The sequence below is a fragment of the Drosophila teissieri genome, chromosome 2R (genome assembly GCF_016746235.2).
Source record: "Drosophila teissieri strain GT53w chromosome 2R, Prin_Dtei_1.1, whole genome shotgun sequence".
Lineage (NCBI taxonomy): Eukaryota > Metazoa > Arthropoda > Insecta > Diptera > Drosophilidae > Drosophila > Drosophila teissieri.
Genome location: NC_053030.1, coordinates 12,128,658 through 12,146,658, shown reverse-complemented (window position 1 = coordinate 12,146,658; position 18,001 = coordinate 12,128,658). Strand labels below are relative to the sequence as shown.

The following is an 18,001-nucleotide window of genomic DNA, read 5'->3' as shown; positions in this document are numbered from 1 at the left end:
ATTGCCTGCTTTATTGTTACGATTAGAATTTATGTTTAAATATGCGGCTACTACTGGTTCTGGGCCGGGAAATGCTCGCCAACGCCTGCAAATATGCTCAAAAAGTACAAAACTGTCGTGCGTCCAGCTGCTGGCCAATATAAATTGCGGCTTATGTAAACTATGGCCTATCAAAAGTTATTTTTGATGTGTTGTTTCCATGAGGCATCGTCGTCGTGTTTCTTAGTTTGGTGGATATTAGGAAAATGTATAAATGTATTTGCTTCGATATATATTTATATATAGATAAAAAAATAGGCCTTAAATGTTTCGTTTTAGCATTTTGTTGTTGTTTAAATTACTTTATATTGGCAACTCTCATTACATTTGTTAATGCATATAGTTATGTAGTTGAAAAACGCTCGAACGTGCAACTAATTCGCTTTGCTGATGACAAAAAAGGTTACACACAGCACACTCAACCAATTATATAAATAGTAGTAGTAATAATTTATAGCACAATATGATATAGCAGCAGTTTGAAACTTTTTACACATGTCACAAATGTTTCCTTCCAGTTTTCAAGATTCATTTTTCGTCCATAGAGTTTGTGGTGAGAAGACGGGATGTAAATTATAATTATTGACAATTTTAAACTTTAAAGCGAAGGGACAAAAATTTCACATATTCAATTTACAGTCGCCGCAAAAGTTGCATGTGCAGCCGAGGCCTAATATCGTTCAATTTGCATTAAGAAGATACATATTTATTTATAGATGCGTGCATGTATGCATATAGTAACCAGCGATGCAAAAATTAATTTAATTTATGTGGTAGGCATTTACGATAATATAATATAAATTTTGTTTTAATTGTCTTCAGCTTTGAGACATTTAGGCAAAAGTTTTCTTTTCATAGTGAATTTGTTTTGTTTTCTATAAAACGTGTTAAGCATTAGGTTGGTTGGTAATTCGTTATCATATAATCATAATAATATAAGTGTTTACTCGCTTCGAAACGCACTCGTGTTCACATCAAAAACATCAAAAATAAACTAAAGAGCACATGTAGGGCAATCCTCAACACTCGGTTAAAAGTTCAGGACAAAAATTCTCTTTCAATTCTCTTTATCGAACTTATATTATATATTTATATCAAAAATCCGCTTCGTTTACAATAATAATAATAATAGTGCCATCTGGTATGTAGACATACTTGCATATGCCTATAGTTGCGGTCAAGATGCCAGCAGTGAGTTGAGTCCTCTGTCTGGAAGGATGCCAGAGGAAAACTGCGATCGAATGCTTTTTATTCGGCCGCAGCTATACATACACAAATAAATTTACATATCTAGTTTAAAGTGTCACTCAGTTGCTATTAAACGATTTCGTAATGGTATCGTAATGGTATTGTTTTATCAAAAAACGTCAAAACGTAAAAAATGCATTCGGCTTATAGGCTTAAAATTGTTGTGTTGTATACGTTGTCTACAGAATTTATGTCCACGTTTCTTGTATATAAATATTTAAAATTTGTGTTTAGTTCCTTCTTGTTGTTATTCGCAATTGCTGATGATGCTGCCTAATCGTTATGGGGTGTGTGTTGTGTTTTTCGCGTTTCCCGGAGAGGGTTGTGTGTGTGGCGTCCCTCCTTAGAAGTTATCTTATTATGAATGATATGGCGTCACATAAGTTGCTGGGAAGATTCCTTTCCTATTGCCGATCTCGCCGTTCCACCAGTTCTCATCGGAGCGATCTGTGACGGTGATGACATCGCCGCGTCTGAAGTCCAATTCCCCGGATTCCTGTGGCACAAAATCGTACAGCGCCTGCACGAGCATCTGCAATAAAGAAATCGTTCGGACATCATGAATCCAATCTAATATTCTTGGCATCACTGCTTGTTTATAGTTCAAATGGGTGGGCGGCAGCCTACGAAAGCATGACCTCAATGTGTTGTGTTATGCGAAATTTGTATTTTTAAAATGAATCTGCACGTCTGTCTGCTGGGCAGACTCGTCAGTGGAATGGCACAATGGCCGGCGTTACACCCACCTCTTCAGGTATCATATCACGCAATTTGACATCCTGCGACCGGGAAACGCTCGCCGTCCGATGATATTCGACCAGTTCGTTGAGGGAGTTGAACTTGACCACCCAGAGGAAGAATTTGCTTTGGGCATCGCGCAGAACCTTGAAATGCTGAACGCCATCGGGGCATCTGTGGGGCAAAGGTTTTGATTTCGGTTATGTGGTTTCGATCAAATGAAAGATGGGCCATTGAGGGAACTCACTTGACTGATAGGGAGAAATCGCCGGGACTGGATTCGCTGATGCGTATCAAGAAGGCGCCTTCGTGCTTATTTGACAGTAGCTTCTCGGCATCGGCGCGTGTGATGCGTCCGTAGTACCAGCTACAATGGAAATGATAATTATTTGGTGGATCTCTCTTTTTGGGAATAGTTCGGTAGGAACTTACTCGTGATTCTTCATTTCTATGTAATTACTGGGTATGAGGCCTTCCTTTCCATCCAGCTCCGCACGATACCAATTTGAATCGTCTTCCATATTTAATATCTGTAAGACAGTCATTTTAATTATTACTGTTTCTATAAATGCAATGTAATTGTAAGTAATTCAATAAATGAAACAATCAAAACCTAAAGCAAATCCTAGAGTTCAGAGGACTAAATCGATCTTCTTTAACGCTAAATAGTAATGTAATGAATACTATTTCTTTGCCAGATTTGGAAAAACAAGATCTTAATGGGCATAAACTACCTACATCTTGTACCCCTGCCTAAAAAACATTATATATATTTAGCTTCATACTGTTAAGAAATAAGAGACCGAGAAATTCTCTGAGTATTCAATGTAGTTATTAAAACGGCAGCATCGGATTTTAATTGCCATTTCTCCCGCTTGTGCACCAGAACCAGATACACAGTGAGTAATCCGATTCCCGAAAATTCTTTGTAAGAACCTGCCTGCCTTGTTTCCAATTCGAAGGCCACACCCCTTTAATCGCCCCCAGACAATGGGGATCAATCGAGACATTCTTCCGCTTTGTTTATTGTGAGACTGGCCCGATTCCCCAGTGATTGTGATTGTGATTCGATGAGCAGTTTTCAATTGCTCGTTGATTGAGTGTTGTCCCAAAACTGTGTCACTGCGCAATCAGCGAAGATGGGCTTACGGCTTACGGTTTGGGAGACGTATTTATGTTTATCTATTATCTCCCCTATTCTCATATGTGTTTCTTGCGAAACGCTAAAAATAAACAAGCATTATGGCCGACATGTGATAAGAATGTTAAGTGAAACGGAGCACTCACTCGAATGGGCGAATTTCACTTTTGTGTACTTTTTGTGTATCTAATGGACTTTTTCCTAGCCCATTTCGCATGCCAATGACACAACAGGCTGCCGCCTACGTAATCGCCGACTTTTATGATATCTTACGATTGACAGACGAAATGGAAGATTGTCTATAGATTGTCGGTAAGAGGTCTCGGCTTTTGCTTGGCCACTGGGAATTCCCAGATTCGAAGGTGCTGAGTGGAGCTTTTTATGAATGAATCTCGCTTGATGACTTGACGTCGGCCAGCAGCCTTCATTTTTCGGCCCCTGTTTGCTTTTTCCCAAGGAAATCGTTGCACAGACACATAGGAAATGTATTTACTGTGCAAAGGTCAGGATTGCGCCTTTTAGTTAAGTCTTGAGTAAAGATACTCTTATCTTTGTGTGCTTCTCCCATTTTTCGCCAACGGATTTTCCCTTGAGCAGTTGAGTTTATTTGGCAGCTTTGTTGTTTTCCAATATCGTTTGTTCGTCAAGTCGGAATAATGGCATGGCATTCAAATGAGTCACTCAAAAATCCCCTGGCGATACTGTGTAGTTGACGGGGTGGCTTCGTTTCTGAAGTTGCAACTTGTAATTACCCCACGAATGTCTCATCGATAATTACTATCATATGAGGTTGGTAACAAACATAATACCCTACCCACAGATCGGTTTCTTACTAATTAAAGATACAGATACCTATATGCGATATCCCATATTCGAGTCATTTGCTGCTGTTTCGTGTGTTTTTTTGGCTACATTTTCGCACGTCGGATTGTGGAGGGGATTTGTGGGGTTGTGCGGGTGTCAATGTCGTTTCCAGCTTATGTAAGGCCCAATTATTGTGCTCACTGTTGGCTGTGGCAGTGGGATTTTGCCCGCTCAGCTGGAGCTGGAGCTGTAGCTGGATCTGGATCTGGACGTGGCCGACTAATTGGCATAGCTACATAGTTCTAATCCACCCCCTATGGCCGAGATCCCGCCCGCATCTGTCACCCAGACATTGTTCATCGTATATTTATTTTATTTTTAGATTGTTTCATTCATTGAAAACAGCCGCCGAGAAATTCATTTCCACGGATTCGTCGTCTATTACAGACAGTTTTCTCGCCGCTCTGCACGGTGAAAAACCCGAAGGGGTTCTATTGTGATGGTTTTGGAAATAAAATCAACTAAAATGTGGAAGAATGCTTGAAGAAATCCAGCTCCCAGATATTCCATGATCGAATAATAAACAAAATCGGCTAGTATGCCAATTAATATAGCGTTGCATAAAGATGGACTACCATTTGTTTCAGTGCAGGGAATGTGCCTGGCTGTTGGATAATGCATAAATATTTAGCGGCGCTCTCGGAAAGCAGGCACGTAGTGGCCATGATTGTTATTATCAATTGTTTATACTCGTATGCTTATGTAATTACTAGAGAAAAATTCTATTGCAGTTTCGGATTCTACGCTGAAAAGTGTCACAGCGACACGAACGTTCACTTTTCGCTGTTTTCGCGACCAGCGAAAGTTGAACTAAGTATGTAGAATCCCATTTCGTGTTTCATTGTGATGATAAAACGTGGCCACTTTTGGTGTCCACACAAGGCCGTTAGAATTCGAGATGTACTTCTTGGAAAAAGGTGCTCCAAATATCCAAGAAATGCGCTGCTCTGAAAACCAGTTTCTGGATAGAAACCCAATGAAATGTTTGGTGATTCACGGCCCCTCTTCTCTTGCGCTCTATCGCCTAAATGCCTGTGTGTTTGCTGGACTGGGCATCTTTTCAGATAAGGCCATCGATAAATGACTAAGCGCTGGCAAACACAAATGCGCTCGAAGTTCGAACAGAGAACTGAGATATGCGTATCTCCTATGCGAGATAATCGTGTATTTCTGCCTGTCTGCTCTTATCCCCCGATCAGCCTACCCAGAACCAAGAACCCAGAACCAAACACCCAGCTACAGCCCAACTATGGGTTAAACGAACTATGACTATCAGTGCGGATTGTTTACCCCAGTGATAAGCCCGTACAGCTGGGCAGAGGGCTCGGGCTCATCTACGGCGTAGAAGCCTCTAATGGACGGGATCAGCGCACACACTTGACCTTCGGGCGGCGATAAAGAAGCCTCTTCGGCGAGTCATTGACACCATCAATCAACTGCAGCAGCAGCAGCAGCAACTAATGCTGCAAATGCAGCAGCGGCATATGGAAAAGAGGCGCAAAAACAGAAAACAAAAAAAAAGGAGCAAAAGGGAGAAAACCTGCCACAGGCCTGGGTTCCTGCTGTGACTAACCTACGACAAGGTAGACACACAGCAACGAAAATCAGCTTACAGCGCGCCCTGGCAACAAGAAACCGGAAAATTCGCCAGCCAAAACAAAGGGTTTGGCCTAGGACAGCCAGCCAGCCAGCTTGTGAGCCAACACAAACACAAACACCTGGAAGGAAGCTATAGATCGAATCGCAGCCTGCCAGCAGCCTTTTCTTGGCCAGAAAGCCAGTAAGCCAGAGCCATACAACCAACCGGGTTCGCATCGGATGTCCCCCACAAAGTTCCGCAAAGGCGAGGGGGCATCGAATATATCATAAAAAACGGCTGGGACTGTTCTGCCAAGTATTGAGAAAAAACTAATATAAAAGTAATAGAATACCATCTATTTCTCTCATACCATAAGAAATCGAGCGGGAAATCCGTCAATTTTTATTTAAATAAAATAGAGAGCATGGAAAATAAAGTGGAAAAGATTTGAAAAATAAAAAAGTTATCATCATAGAGAACATTGATTGATTTTATTTGCATGTTTAATGTTAGAAATCCTATCTACACATCATTTTCATTCAGACCCACTTTGTAGTGCTAATCAGAGCTCTATGCAAATTATATGGGGTCAATAATGTGGTCTTAGTAGATTTAAATTGCATTCGAGAGATTGAAAATCATCGAACGAATAGTAAAAATGGCTATATACTAAAATGTGTGTGATTTCACAAGGCTAGTATACTGGCAAACAAATGGATAGTGGAATACTCCTTCCTCGACTGGGTCTTTTGGTTCTAGTAAGAGTATTTCAGCTGCGGTGGGTCATGAGTCGTAATCCTTTCGTGCTGCCTTTTGCGAGTGCACCTTTTGAACCTCTTTAGCCAGCTTTTGCGACTGCTGTCTGTTTGGTCGCGATTTAGTAACAAAATCTGTCTGGCGATTGAACCTAGGATGTGGGTTAAGGCAACGACCTGGACGGCTGCGGCGGCTGCATCGCAGCGGAGATTATGCATGCAGGACCTGCCACGCCCCCTTCCCCTTCCCCGCGCCCATTCAACGCGAAGCCTATGAATAAATGCAGATATTATGGTTTTAGAACCGCACTACTTACCTTCAGGATCTGAGTTTTGCGAAAACTCAGCTCGTCGTCGGCCGTCGCCGAGAAATCGTGTTTGGCAACCGCTTCCATTTTGTTGTGTTGATTTGTGCGCAGTTAGAAAACGCTTTCGGAGTTTGTTTCAAATTTAGTTGCAATTGCAGTTTTGGATTTAGTTTTATCAGCCTTGATGCACCACACACACACACACATACACAAACGCACAGAGGCACCGACACACACGCTCTCTGCTCTTTCGCTCACTCTCTCTGAATTTGTCTCACTCACTACTCAGTGCTGTGGAAATGAAAACGAAACGAATCCGCGATTAGTTAGCGCACATTATATAAACGATAAATCATGGATATTCGGCAGCGCGCTTTTCCCAGTTCGGTTCGGTTAATAATAATATATGTATCTTGGGCCAAGGCACGGGAAGAAAGCGATTAAAAATACACCGACGACGACGACATTCCCAGGCGGAGCAGCAACAGAGAATGAACACAGACACGAGCCGCTCTCTTCACCGCCGCTCACCGCTTACTGCTCAGTGCTCACTGTGTGGGTGTGTGTGCGTGAGCGTGGCAACGTTGCCAGCAGCTTGCAATTTGGAATTTCGGGGAAAAGCAGGTACCGCAAAAGCAATTAGACGATGTTTAGCTATTACTTGTTGTTCTGCGATGTAATTTGCCTTAAATAATGTGCAATGTGTTGCTTAGAACACAATTAACATTTGACAATCTAGGGCGTGGGTGCTTGCTGTTGGCAATGCTGCCGCGGTGACGTTGTTGTTTGTTTTATTTTTTGTAACCCCAATAAACACACACACACTCGCACACGCGGCGCCTGTATTTCTATATGCACAAGTTTCGGCGAATTATTTTCGAGTTTCTAGCGCTTGCAAACAGGCCGCCGGGCTTACAATTTTATAGGGCTAGGGTGGCTGCAAGCTTAAACGACACTAATTAAGCGCGGGAGCGGTTTGGTTAACATATTACTACTGCTAAATTTGTAATTCACTTTTATTTTCATAGCAGCGTGACCGTGGCTGGGTCGCTTTAATATACCAAGAAAATATGCTGGACCCAACACTATGGGAAAGGCATAGAGCAGGAGATTTTACTTTTCCTTCACCTGGTCACACCGCAAGACGCTTCGCCATTTTAAAAATCAAAATAGGAGACGCCTTGCCGGAAAACTCAGCATTACGATTCAATTCCAACCGGACACTTCAGCTTGACCCGCCGCATCCGTCACAGCAGTCGCCATGCAGCGCCACAAGGAACTGTACAAGGAGCAATCGCTGGTGCTGAGTCCGCGCAATCACTGCCAGGAGAACAGAGATCGGTTGCAGGCGGCGCGCGCCAAAAAACGGGAGGATTGTTTTTACCAGAACCGCATCATCAGTGTGAGTCCCACGCCCGTCAAAGTGAAGCCATTGGTGGCCGCTCCAGCGGTTCTGCACCAGGAAAATGTGGCCCCCAAACTGGAGAATCAAGAGCAGCTGCAGCTGGACAAGAAGCCCACCGAACAGCCGAAGGAATTGAAGCCCAAGGCCTCGCGCCAGAAACTCTATTTACAACGCTACATGGAGTGGAAGACAGCCAGGAGTAAAGAGCATGAGCAGCAAGACCAGACGCGTCGAGGGGCAGCCATCAATGCCCCGACCGTAAATCAATCAAAGGTCTTACCAAAATCTCAAACCTTTCGGGTTCCCGAAAGCCTGGCTTCTGCAAAGCAAAAAGAGGCTGCTCCCGTGTTTCAGTCTTCTAAAAGGTGTTCTCTCTACGTGATTGCTAATCCCACTGGCAAGGGAAAAGCAAACGAACCGCTGAGACCTTCAGTACCCAAGCCAACGTCTGCAACTCCAACTGTCGCCAAAGTGGCGGCAGCTCCTCCGTCATCCAAACCCGTGGCTTCAGCTTCCGCTTTCGCCAGGCAAAAAACCGCTGCTTCGGCAACAAAAATAGTGCCTCCAAGTCGTCAGAACAACAATCCAGTGGCTTTGGCCAGGCAAAAAGCAGCCGCACGGCCCCCCCTACCCAGCACAGCGAAGCAAACGAACAGTTTGCCTAGGCAGCCTGCGATTGAAGCGAAGAAGTTTACTACCATACCCAGACCCACCCCAGCGACAGTCAACAAAGCGAAAGCGGCCAGCGTCCGGCAACCGCCACCAGTGGTCAGCACAAAGCACAGATTACCTGCGCCGACGGCACCGAGGACAGCTAGACTGGCCAATGGGTTGTCCCAGCCGTTCGAGAAACCTTTGGCAAACAGGGCACCAGTGGCACGTCGCGCGAATGTGGTGAAACCACAGCCTATTCGTGGCGGCGGTGGTGCGGCGGCCAAATTCAAGGACACGGCTGGAGCGACCAGCAAGGCGGCAAGCCACTCAATGCGGATGAAGGCTATAAAGCCAAAGAGCCAGTACACGAGGCTTCAGGACAACGTACGAAAGCTTCCACAGCTTAAGGCCGAGTTGCTGCAGGCAGCCACACTAGATATACCGCCTCTCACGCCGCTAGAGGAGATCCATAATCCGTTTATAGACCAGGCCACATCAACGCAGTGCAAGTCCAACAATAGCAGCGGTCATCTTGTGGAGGTCTTTGGCGACAGCATCTTGTTGAGCCCGGTGGCACCGGCCAGAGTTGAACGAGAAAGTTCGGTCAAAAGGCAGCTGCTGCCGGCGGATAAGAAAGAGGCGTCAGTTCCGGTGGTAAAGAAAAAGTTTGACTTTACGCGATACTCTGTGGCTTATTCGCCGGCGGAGGACTCACTCATCTTGGATCCTCAGCAGACGACAAGTGAGTTCGGGATATATTATGTTTCTAATCTGAATCTTAAACCACATTCTTTTTTCAGTTAAAGGAGCCACAGGAGATTCCACTTTGGTGCCAGAGGAGGTGAAGACACCGCCACGTCGCGAATCCAATGGAATGCCCAATTATCTCAGTCCGTTTGTTAGTGTCTCGCGGGGTAAGGTGAACTCGCGCTGTGAGAAGGAGAAACGGAATAGCTTCTACCTGCCCAATGAGGAATCGCCCTTGGAAGTTCGTCGTGCCGTTGAATCTGTTCTGTATTTCCGACTGCAGCTGGAGAACGAGGTCACGCGCCTCCAAACCCTTTGCGCTGAATGGGAGGCGTACAGCAAGGAAAATGAGGCACGGTTACAGGAATCGGGAGGCATTGACATGATCAACGTGACCATCGGCCAGACACGTCTGTTAACCACCAAGAAAATGATGCAGTTCAGCAGCCTGATCGATCGTTGCGAGGCTGGCGCGACCGGCAAGAATAGCCATCCAAACGATGGCAGCGAGGATTCAAAACCGGTGCAGGCTGAAGATCTGGAGGGCTGGTGGGACATGTTGCGCCTGCAGAGCGAAAACGTGGACAAGCGCTTCGATAACCTGAAGCGTTGGAAGGCCAACGACTGGCTGGATCCGGATGCTGTGGCCGAGGAGCCCAAGCAGGCGAAGCCCAAGCCCAAGATAAGTCGCAACATGAAGATCAAATCGAAGGCCAAGCCCAGCAGCAATCTGCAGCAGTTCCTCCGCAAAGCCCATGCCAACATGAAGAAGCCCAAGGTGGAAGAGCCGGCGTTGGAGGATGCCTTGCCCTCCACGTCCTCGCGACAGAGTTCACCTCGGGTAATCGTAGTTCGCAATCGCAGATCATTTTCGCCTGCCCGCACAGTGCTCCGCATGTCCACCGGCGAGGGGCGTCAGTCCATTGCGCCAAATGCGCTTCTAAAATCAGCGATTCTTGCGGCCGCCGAGCAGAACGCCGCCAAGACGCCGCCTCCCAAGCCGCGAGCCTCCATCCTTAAGACGCCCGGCACCACAAAACGCCAGAACCGTGGTGTGCTCTTCAGCGCCAAGAAGAGCGTACGGCGATTCCAGTTCACCTACGAGGAGGGCAACATTAGCAACGACGAGACGGTGGGCGCCGACAAACTGGAGGACTGCGAGGAGGACATGTCGCTGGAGGCCTCCACGGAACGCAGATCCCTGGAGCAGAATCCAGGAGCGGGTCAGGAGAATGATGGAACTCCTCGCACGTACACGCTGCGCAACCGGCGGGTTAATCTGCGTCCCTCCTCAGAGTTTATGTAGTGTTGTCTATGGAGAGTCGTATTCTCATGTAGAATTGTTTATACTTTTATCTTCTTAGTTTAATATTTTATTGCGGATGCCATTAGCTGTTAATTGTTTAAGATGTTAAAATTAACTTTTGGCGTTTTAAATATTCGTCGTTTGAGTTTTGTGAAAAAGGAATCTTATTTTTAATTATCTAAATTAACTTGATTATATCGTAAACATAGTTGATGAAATAAATAAGAGAAGAATAAATAAATTTAAAATGTGTTTATTTTTAAACGAAAATCTGAATTCAGCTATTGCAGATTATTCTCATGGAAAGGGGATAGAAATATACAGACAAAAAATGTCGATGGTCTTTTTAAGCTTTTAATACTTTTGATATAGCCTGAAACTTTTTTGAAAGCAGACATTTTTAAATTTTCGTGTTTCTAGAAATTATATTCTTCAGTAACACTTTGCATTTTTGAAGTTTTTGTATTTGTATGTATTTGCTTATATTTTATCGAAGTTTTAAACCTTCAATGCTCTGTATTATTGTGGTATGTATTTGAGGTATTTTCGAGTATTTCTTAAGCCAATTTCAGTATATTTGTGTTTGTATGGCGGTATAATTTAACGGTTGCGCTACGGTCCCTCTCTGATTCATAAATGTAATGGAAGTCCACTCGACGGCAATTTAAATTGAATTTTGAATTTGCTGTTGCATTCGATTGTAAATACGCGCTGATAAGGCCGCCAAATGAAAGTGCAAATAGCAGTGATATCGCGACGCGCATCTCACCGCAGTGACTAACCACCTCTCGACCGTTTCGTTCGCCCGCGACGCCCTTTGAGTTCAACGCATTCACATTTCCCAGTGTGCAGATTTTCTTTTTGTTTTGCCAGCAGTCACCGCACTGCACTGCATTCAAAACAGGTTCAACACACAATTCCCGACACCCAACGGCACAGGATACGCAATAAGGACCAAACATGGACACCAGTGGCGGAAATTTGGGTGAGGATCTGGTCATTTCGTATTTCAAATTGAATTTTCAACCTCTGGTACAGCGTGTACTTGCCATGGCAGTTGGGCCGTTCGCTGGCGCGCAAATTGTTCCCATCGATTTGCGGCTTCCCCTGCGCGTATTTACCCGCTGTCCCGCGACCGACAAGCGGACTATTGTACACATATTGCATTTCGATTTGCCTATATCTGGCAATGCGTCTGAATTTAGATTTTTCGTATGTTTTTGCACTCTGCTGACGAAACGAAAAGGTGCTTTTAACGATCTGGGAACATCCCATGGCGCTGCGTTGCCAGACAGCTTGTTACACATATAGACATGTGCTTGATTGTGTTGGTGTTTTTAGTGGGGTACAGTCTTGGGGGCAAATGTTTTTACCCTGTAAAAAGTATGCAAACGTACACTTTGGGCATTGGCAAGCACTTTAATATCATTAGCAAGTTATTATAGGCTTTGGTACATTTCATTTGGCTTGATGAGTGGTCGAGATGGGTTCAATGGTGCTGTTTAATGGGTGGAAAAAAACGCGCACAAAATAATAACGTCAACATTGGGCTGCCACCCCTTTTTATGTTCTTATGCAAAAGTAGCAGTCAACAAAAATATTATTTTACTTCAAAGTTAATATTTAAATCTAATCTATGTACCTTAATCTATATACCTAAAAATTATTTTATCATTATAAACGTTGTTTGTTTAAAAATAATGTAATTTATCGATATGTGGTCTATCGAACAACCTCCACGAGGTGGCAGCTCTGGCGCACAGCACATTTCAGGGTTTACGCAATTTCGAGCCGTAAGATTTTCTTCGACCTGTGAAAAGGCATTTTACCCCCTGCCAGGACAGCTAAATCTACACTCGTAAGTGCAGCAGGAGATACCTGTCACATAGCGCAGATCCTAATCCACATCTCCAGTTAGAAGCGCCAATAGGAAGCCCAGAACCATGTCACATGCATTTGCCGCCGCCGTCTGCCGGTCCACCGCATCCATGTCATTGGCCCTGCGCTGCAGCCGGCGTGCCATGAGCTCCGCCAGGTTGCTGCGTATGGCGGTTGCCACTGCCTCCTCCACTGCCTGCAAAGACTGGCAGAGAAACGGACTACTTGCTGCGCCCAGGACCGGCAACATGCAGCAGTACCTTCGCCAGTACGCCAACGAGAAGAAGGTATTCGAGCGCACTAAGCCCCATTGCAATGTGGGCACCATCGGCCATGTGGATCACGGCAAGACCACGCTCACGGCGGCCATCACCAAGGTTCTGGCCGACAAGCAGCTGGCCGAGAGCAAGAAGTACAATGAAATCGACAATGCGCCCGAGGAGAAGGCTCGTGGCATCACCATCAATGTAGCCCACGTGGAGTACCAGACGGAGACGCGCCACTACGGCCACACAGATTGTCCTGGACATGCGGATTATATTAAGAACATGATCACCGGCACGGCCCAGATGGATGGCGCCATTCTCGTTGTGGCCGCCACCGATGGTGCCATGCCCCAGACCCGTGAGCACATGCTGCTCGCCAAGCAGATCGGCATTGATCACATTGTGGTGTTCATCAACAAGGTGGACGCCGCCGATGAGGAGATGGTCGACCTGGTGGAGATGGAGATCCGGGAGCTGCTCACCGAGATGGGCTATGATGGCGACAAGATTCCTGTGGTGAAGGGCTCGGCGCTGTGCGCTCTCGAGGACAAGAGCCCCGAGATTGGCAAGGAGGCGATCCTGAAACTCCTCCAGGAGGTGGATAGCTTCATCCCCACGCCTGTGCGCGAGTTGGACAAACCTTTCCTGCTGCCTGTTGAGAATGTGTACTCGATTCCCGGACGCGGAACCGTTGTCACTGGTCGCCTGGAGCGCGGAGTGGTCAAGAAGGGCATGGAGTGCGAGTTCGTGGGCTATAACAAGGTGCTGAAGTCGACGGTGACGGGCGTGGAGATGTTCCACCAGATTCTGGAGGAGGCGCAAGCCGGTGACCAGCTGGGAGCTCTGGTGCGCGGTGTAAAGCGAGATGACATTAAGCGTGGCATGGTCATGTGCAAACCGGGCAGTGTGAAGGCTCTCGATCAGCTGGAAGCCCAGGTGTACATTCTGTCCAAGGATGAAGGCGGCCGCACGAAGCCCTTCATGTCCTTCATCCAGCTGCAGATGTTCTCCCGCACCTGGGATTGCGCCGTGCAGGTGCAGATTCCCGACAAGGAAATGGTCATGCCCGGCGAAGACACCAAGCTCATTCTGCGCCTCATCCGGCCAATGGTCCTGGAGCAGGGACAGCGCTTCACGCTGCGCGACGGAAACCTGACCCTGGGCACTGGTGTCGTCACCAGCACTCTGCCCCCTCTGACTGAATCGCAGCGATCCGAGCTAACGGAGGGCAAGAAGGCGCGCGAGAAGAAGGTGGCGTCTAAGAAGTAGATCACCGGAACGCCGTCAGTCATTAAATAAAATCATATTCTTAAGCGATTTTTATGCATATTGTATAAGTTGTTGGCGCTCCAATCACAGTCGAGTAAAATATAAACAAACACCTACGGACAACGAAGTTTTACAATTTGGAATATTAGTAGATATGTTATATTAGATATATGAAGTACACAGTTTTAATTTTTTACTGCTGTTAGCTGGCACTTCAAATAATTATTGTTTAAAGTAAGCAGAAAATAGAAATATTAAATTTAGGCGCCAGACATCGATTACTTATCGTTTTAGGATGTCGGCATCGGAAGTAGCCATCTTCGATATCGAAATAGATCCGATAAAATCAATCAAGTTCGATAATAACCTGACTGTGGCATTTTACAACACTGTTGCAACCGACTTGAACGCAGCTGATGATAAAGAACATTTTGAAATTGATTTGAAAAGTGACAAAAATGACTACCTACCGCGTAGAGTACTTGTCCGGTAGATTCAAGTACCACAAACCTTTGTTGCAAAGTAATGATTAACTAATTTTGTCCGCAGATTCCCTTGATGACACAGAACCATTGCCAGAGCTGAGTTTTGAAGACTTTTTGGAACCAACGTCGGAGAAGAGTTCCCAACACATGGAAATCGATGCCCTGGACTCGGAGGAAGACGATGGCGGTGGTGATGAACTCGCTGATTCGGCCAACGATTCCCTAAACACGCCCCAGTTCAAGAAGAACGCGGTCCACATACTGGAGGACAAGAGGTTAAACCCGTCCGGAGTAACCGTTTTAAAGTCGCACGCCATTAAGGTGGTGACTGCCGGAGGCACTCCTCCGGCCAATGCACAAGTTACGGACGTAAAGATACTGAACAAATTTAAACCAATACCTAGTAGTACCCTAAAGATCGGCAGCACAACTATAGCCACCAAATCCGCACCGGGCAGCATAACAAAGACCCTGAGCAACTTGACCCAGATTAAGACGAAAGATGGCCAAGTCATCTTCGTCCAGAAGTCTGTTCCTGGAACGCAAAGCAGCACTGCGGTGGCGGGGTCACCAAGCGGAGGAATACGTCGCCTCGTGGCGCCTTCTGGTATCCAGAAGGCAGTGCTTTCTAAGGGCGTGACCTTGGCGAGCACGGGTCTGGTCAAGGCGGCGGTTCCTGCCAAAGCAAGCACTCCGGGTCCCGCCGCAGCCATCACCATCAAGGGCATCCAACCGCTGGCCGGAAGCAGTGCGAAGGCGCCAATATCCAGCACGCCGGCAACCACATCCGCATCTCTGGCACAGCCCGCCAAAATTCAGGTAGTCCGCACTGCCGATGGCAAAATCATCAAGATCAATCAGGCTGGTTCCTCGCTACTGCTGAATGCCAAACAGGGAACTGGAACTACAGTCACACCAGGAGGCTCCGCCGCCACTTCTGTCAAACTTCCTCCCTCCACGGGAAATATGGTGCTCAACAAGCCCGTTGGCCAAGTAGTGGTGAGAACAGAAACTCCTGTAAAGCAAGCGTCGAGCTCGGTTGCCAGTGCATCCACAACACCGGGCAAGATGTTGGTTCAAAGTGGCGGCAAACAGATCCTTGTATCCAGCAAGAACATAATTAAGCTCTCACCAAATGCGGGGGCTACCAGTTCGAGCAGCCACACGACGGGCGGACAGACACCTTCTACCTCTAGTGGATTGCACGCTATTCAGCTTCCTGGCAAGGGAGGTGTACAATATGTACGTGTCCTGACCAACAATAAGAGTGCAGCCACAACAAGTGCAACGGCGTCTACGCCGAAAACAATGCAAACGCAGAAGATCACTGTGGTGCGGTCTCCGGCTGCTAAAAGCGTCCCTGCCATAGCTACTACAACATCTGCAGCAGCTGCTCCAGCTGTAGTCGCATCGAAGGCAAATCTTGCCATGGGCAGCACCAACAAGATTGTAATGCGAACAATGGGCGGAAGCATTGTGCCGCTGCCTTCCATGCAGACGTTGGTCCCAAAGGTTGGTAATTCTGTGTAGGTGCTTATGTATTTCATTCTAACTCCATTTTTATTTTTACAGCGTGCGCTGGGCGCCAGCACCAACGCCTCAAAACCAGTGAGTGCGGCGAGCAGCAGCGCCACTCCGAGTGGAAGCCAGGAGTCGCCACGTAAACACCGGCTCACCGATCTCAACATGCAGCTAAAGCAATTGGCCTCGGCCAGCAGTGATGCCAGTGACAGCAGCGATGCGGGTCCTGAGGCCAAAAAGCCGCGTTATGTCATTACCATGCAGCAAGGTTCACAAAAGGCTTCCCAGCCAGTTCAGAAAGTAATTAATCGGCCAGCGAACGTGCAGCGTGTAGTGTCTAGCAGCACAAGTCCCAACACCCCAAAGAAAATCTACAACTTCGTTCAATCGACGGGAACCAATGGGGTCAAGTACATGATCTGTAACTCGGGTGTGCCCCAATCATCGACGAGTGCCATGCGACGGGGATACACTGGATATGTGGACAACAAGTTGCGACGCACGCTATCCATTTCCTCGCAACAGCATCGCTTCAAGCAGATGAGTACCCCGCAGCAGTCAAAACACCAGCAACTTCAAGCGCAGGCCAAACAAAAGATTAGGCAGCAGCAGCTGCCTACCGAGCAATCGACGCCGACCAAAGTCGAGCCAAAGCTGCCGACACAGCCGCAGGGACCGAAGGCCAACGCTTCCGCCAAGCCGCTCTTCGATATCCTAAAACCCCCAGCAACCGGAGCAGCAGCGGCCGTCGACGCGTTGGGCGGAATGACATCGCGGCGGAAGCACTGCAACTGCAGCAAGTCGCAGTGTCTAAAGCTTTACTGCGATTGCTTTGCAAACGGCGAGTTTTGCCAGGATTGTACCTGCAAAGATTGCTTCAACAATCTGGACTACGAGGTGGAGCGGGAGCGTGCTATTCGCAGTTGCCTTGATCGCAACCCTAGCGCCTTTAAGTAAGTTTATTTTTATGGAAACCTGTTTCAAAAGATGTTAATCACATATCTACTCCCTTTTTTTTTAAACAGACCCAAAATTACAGCACCCAATTCAGGTGACATGCGCCTGCACAACAAAGGCTGCAACTGCAAAAGATCAGGCTGTCTCAAGAACTATTGTGAGTGCTATGAGGCAAAGATTCCCTGCACCAGCATATGTAAATGCGTTGGTAAGTTAACTTATAAAACGGGTTTTCTGAATGATCAAACTAACGAGATCCCCTCATTCTTCAGGTTGTCGAAATATGGAAGACCGCCCGGACGTGGACATGGACTCTTTGGACGGGTTGATGGGAGCAAAGGGTCTACAAAAGGACAAAGCTAGCAACAAGCAATCGAACGAGAATCGCGCAAATATGTATTTTACGGACGATGTCATCGAGGCGACCATCATGTGCATGATATCGCGGATCGTGATGCACGAGAAACAGAATATGCCCGTCGAGGACACGGAGCGCGAAGTGATGGAGGAACTGGGCGAAAGCCTGAACCAGATCATCACTTTTGCCAAGGAGAAGCACGACACCTCTCAGCTAGATGAGTCCAAGGCAACTTCTTAGGGCTGCAAATTTAGTCACACATGAATTAGTTTATAAGTTCAAAGAGTTCTTGACCTATACTCAACCATATTCTAATTTTGGCTTTCTAAAAGTTGACCTTAAAGTAACGTGTACCCTATTAAAATAGTTTAAAACACAAAATGTATATACCATACATAGCAAATTTCAGATATAAGACTCTTTTATTTTGAAGCGCCTTTTGGCCGAGCATTGTAATTCTGTTGTAAACTTTTCCTTGAATTG

The 18,001-nt window shown here is 46.5% G+C and overlaps 4 protein-coding genes across 6 annotated transcripts; 3 read left to right on the top strand and 1 right to left on the bottom strand.

Moving 5' to 3' along the window:
- Nucleotides 1-1,100: 1,100 nt before the first annotated feature.
- LOC122614856 (growth factor receptor-bound protein 2) lies at nt 1,101-7,729 on the bottom strand. Of its 2 annotated transcripts, none has more exons than XM_043789531.1 (6): nt 7,687-7,729; nt 6,682-6,963; nt 2,458-2,555; nt 2,273-2,392; nt 2,034-2,199; nt 1,101-1,819 (listed from the first exon to the last, which is right to left on the bottom strand). In XM_043789531.1, the coding sequence occupies exons 2-6, from the start codon at nt 6,757-6,759 to the stop codon at nt 1,646-1,648; spliced, it is 636 nt and encodes a 211-aa protein (XP_043645466.1). In that variant the 5' UTR covers nt 6,760-6,963; nt 7,687-7,729; the 3' UTR covers nt 1,101-1,645. The 2 variants fall into 2 exon arrangements, with proteins under 2 accessions (XP_043645466.1, XP_043645465.1); XM_043789530.1 differs by having other exon boundaries at nt 7,589-7,727.
- A 65-nt stretch (nt 7,730-7,794) lies between these two features.
- LOC122614854 (guanylate kinase-associated protein mars) lies at nt 7,795-11,025 on the top strand. The gene is made up of 2 exons (XM_043789525.1): nt 7,795-9,473; nt 9,532-11,025. The coding sequence occupies exons 1-2, from the start codon at nt 7,934-7,936 to the stop codon at nt 10,782-10,784; spliced, it is 2,793 nt and encodes a 930-aa protein (XP_043645460.1). The 5' UTR covers nt 7,795-7,933; the 3' UTR covers nt 10,785-11,025.
- Nucleotides 11,026-11,406: 381 nt separating this feature from the next.
- Nucleotides 11,407-17,994, top strand: LOC122613570 (protein lin-54 homolog). 2 transcript variants are annotated; one of them, XM_043787799.1, is made up of 5 exons: nt 11,407-11,769; nt 14,747-16,194; nt 16,255-17,156; nt 17,229-17,368; nt 17,433-17,993. In XM_043787799.1, exons 1-5 carry the CDS (start codon nt 11,745-11,747, stop codon nt 17,756-17,758), a joined length of 2,841 nt encoding a protein of 946 aa, XP_043643734.1. In that variant the 5' UTR covers nt 11,407-11,744; the 3' UTR covers nt 17,759-17,993. The 2 variants fall into 2 exon arrangements, with proteins under 2 accessions (XP_043643734.1, XP_043643733.1); XM_043787798.1 differs by lacking the exon at nt 11,407-11,769 and adding an exon at nt 14,540-14,686 and having other exon boundaries at nt 17,433-17,994.
- On the top strand, nt 12,487-14,317 carry LOC122613572 (elongation factor Tu, mitochondrial). Its single transcript, XM_043787801.1, has 2 exons — nt 12,487-12,642; nt 12,699-14,317. Exon 2 carries the CDS (start codon nt 12,728-12,730, stop codon nt 14,195-14,197), a length of 1,470 nt encoding a protein of 489 aa, XP_043643736.1. The 5' UTR covers nt 12,487-12,642; nt 12,699-12,727; the 3' UTR covers nt 14,198-14,317.
- Nucleotides 17,995-18,001: the final 7 nt, after the last annotated feature.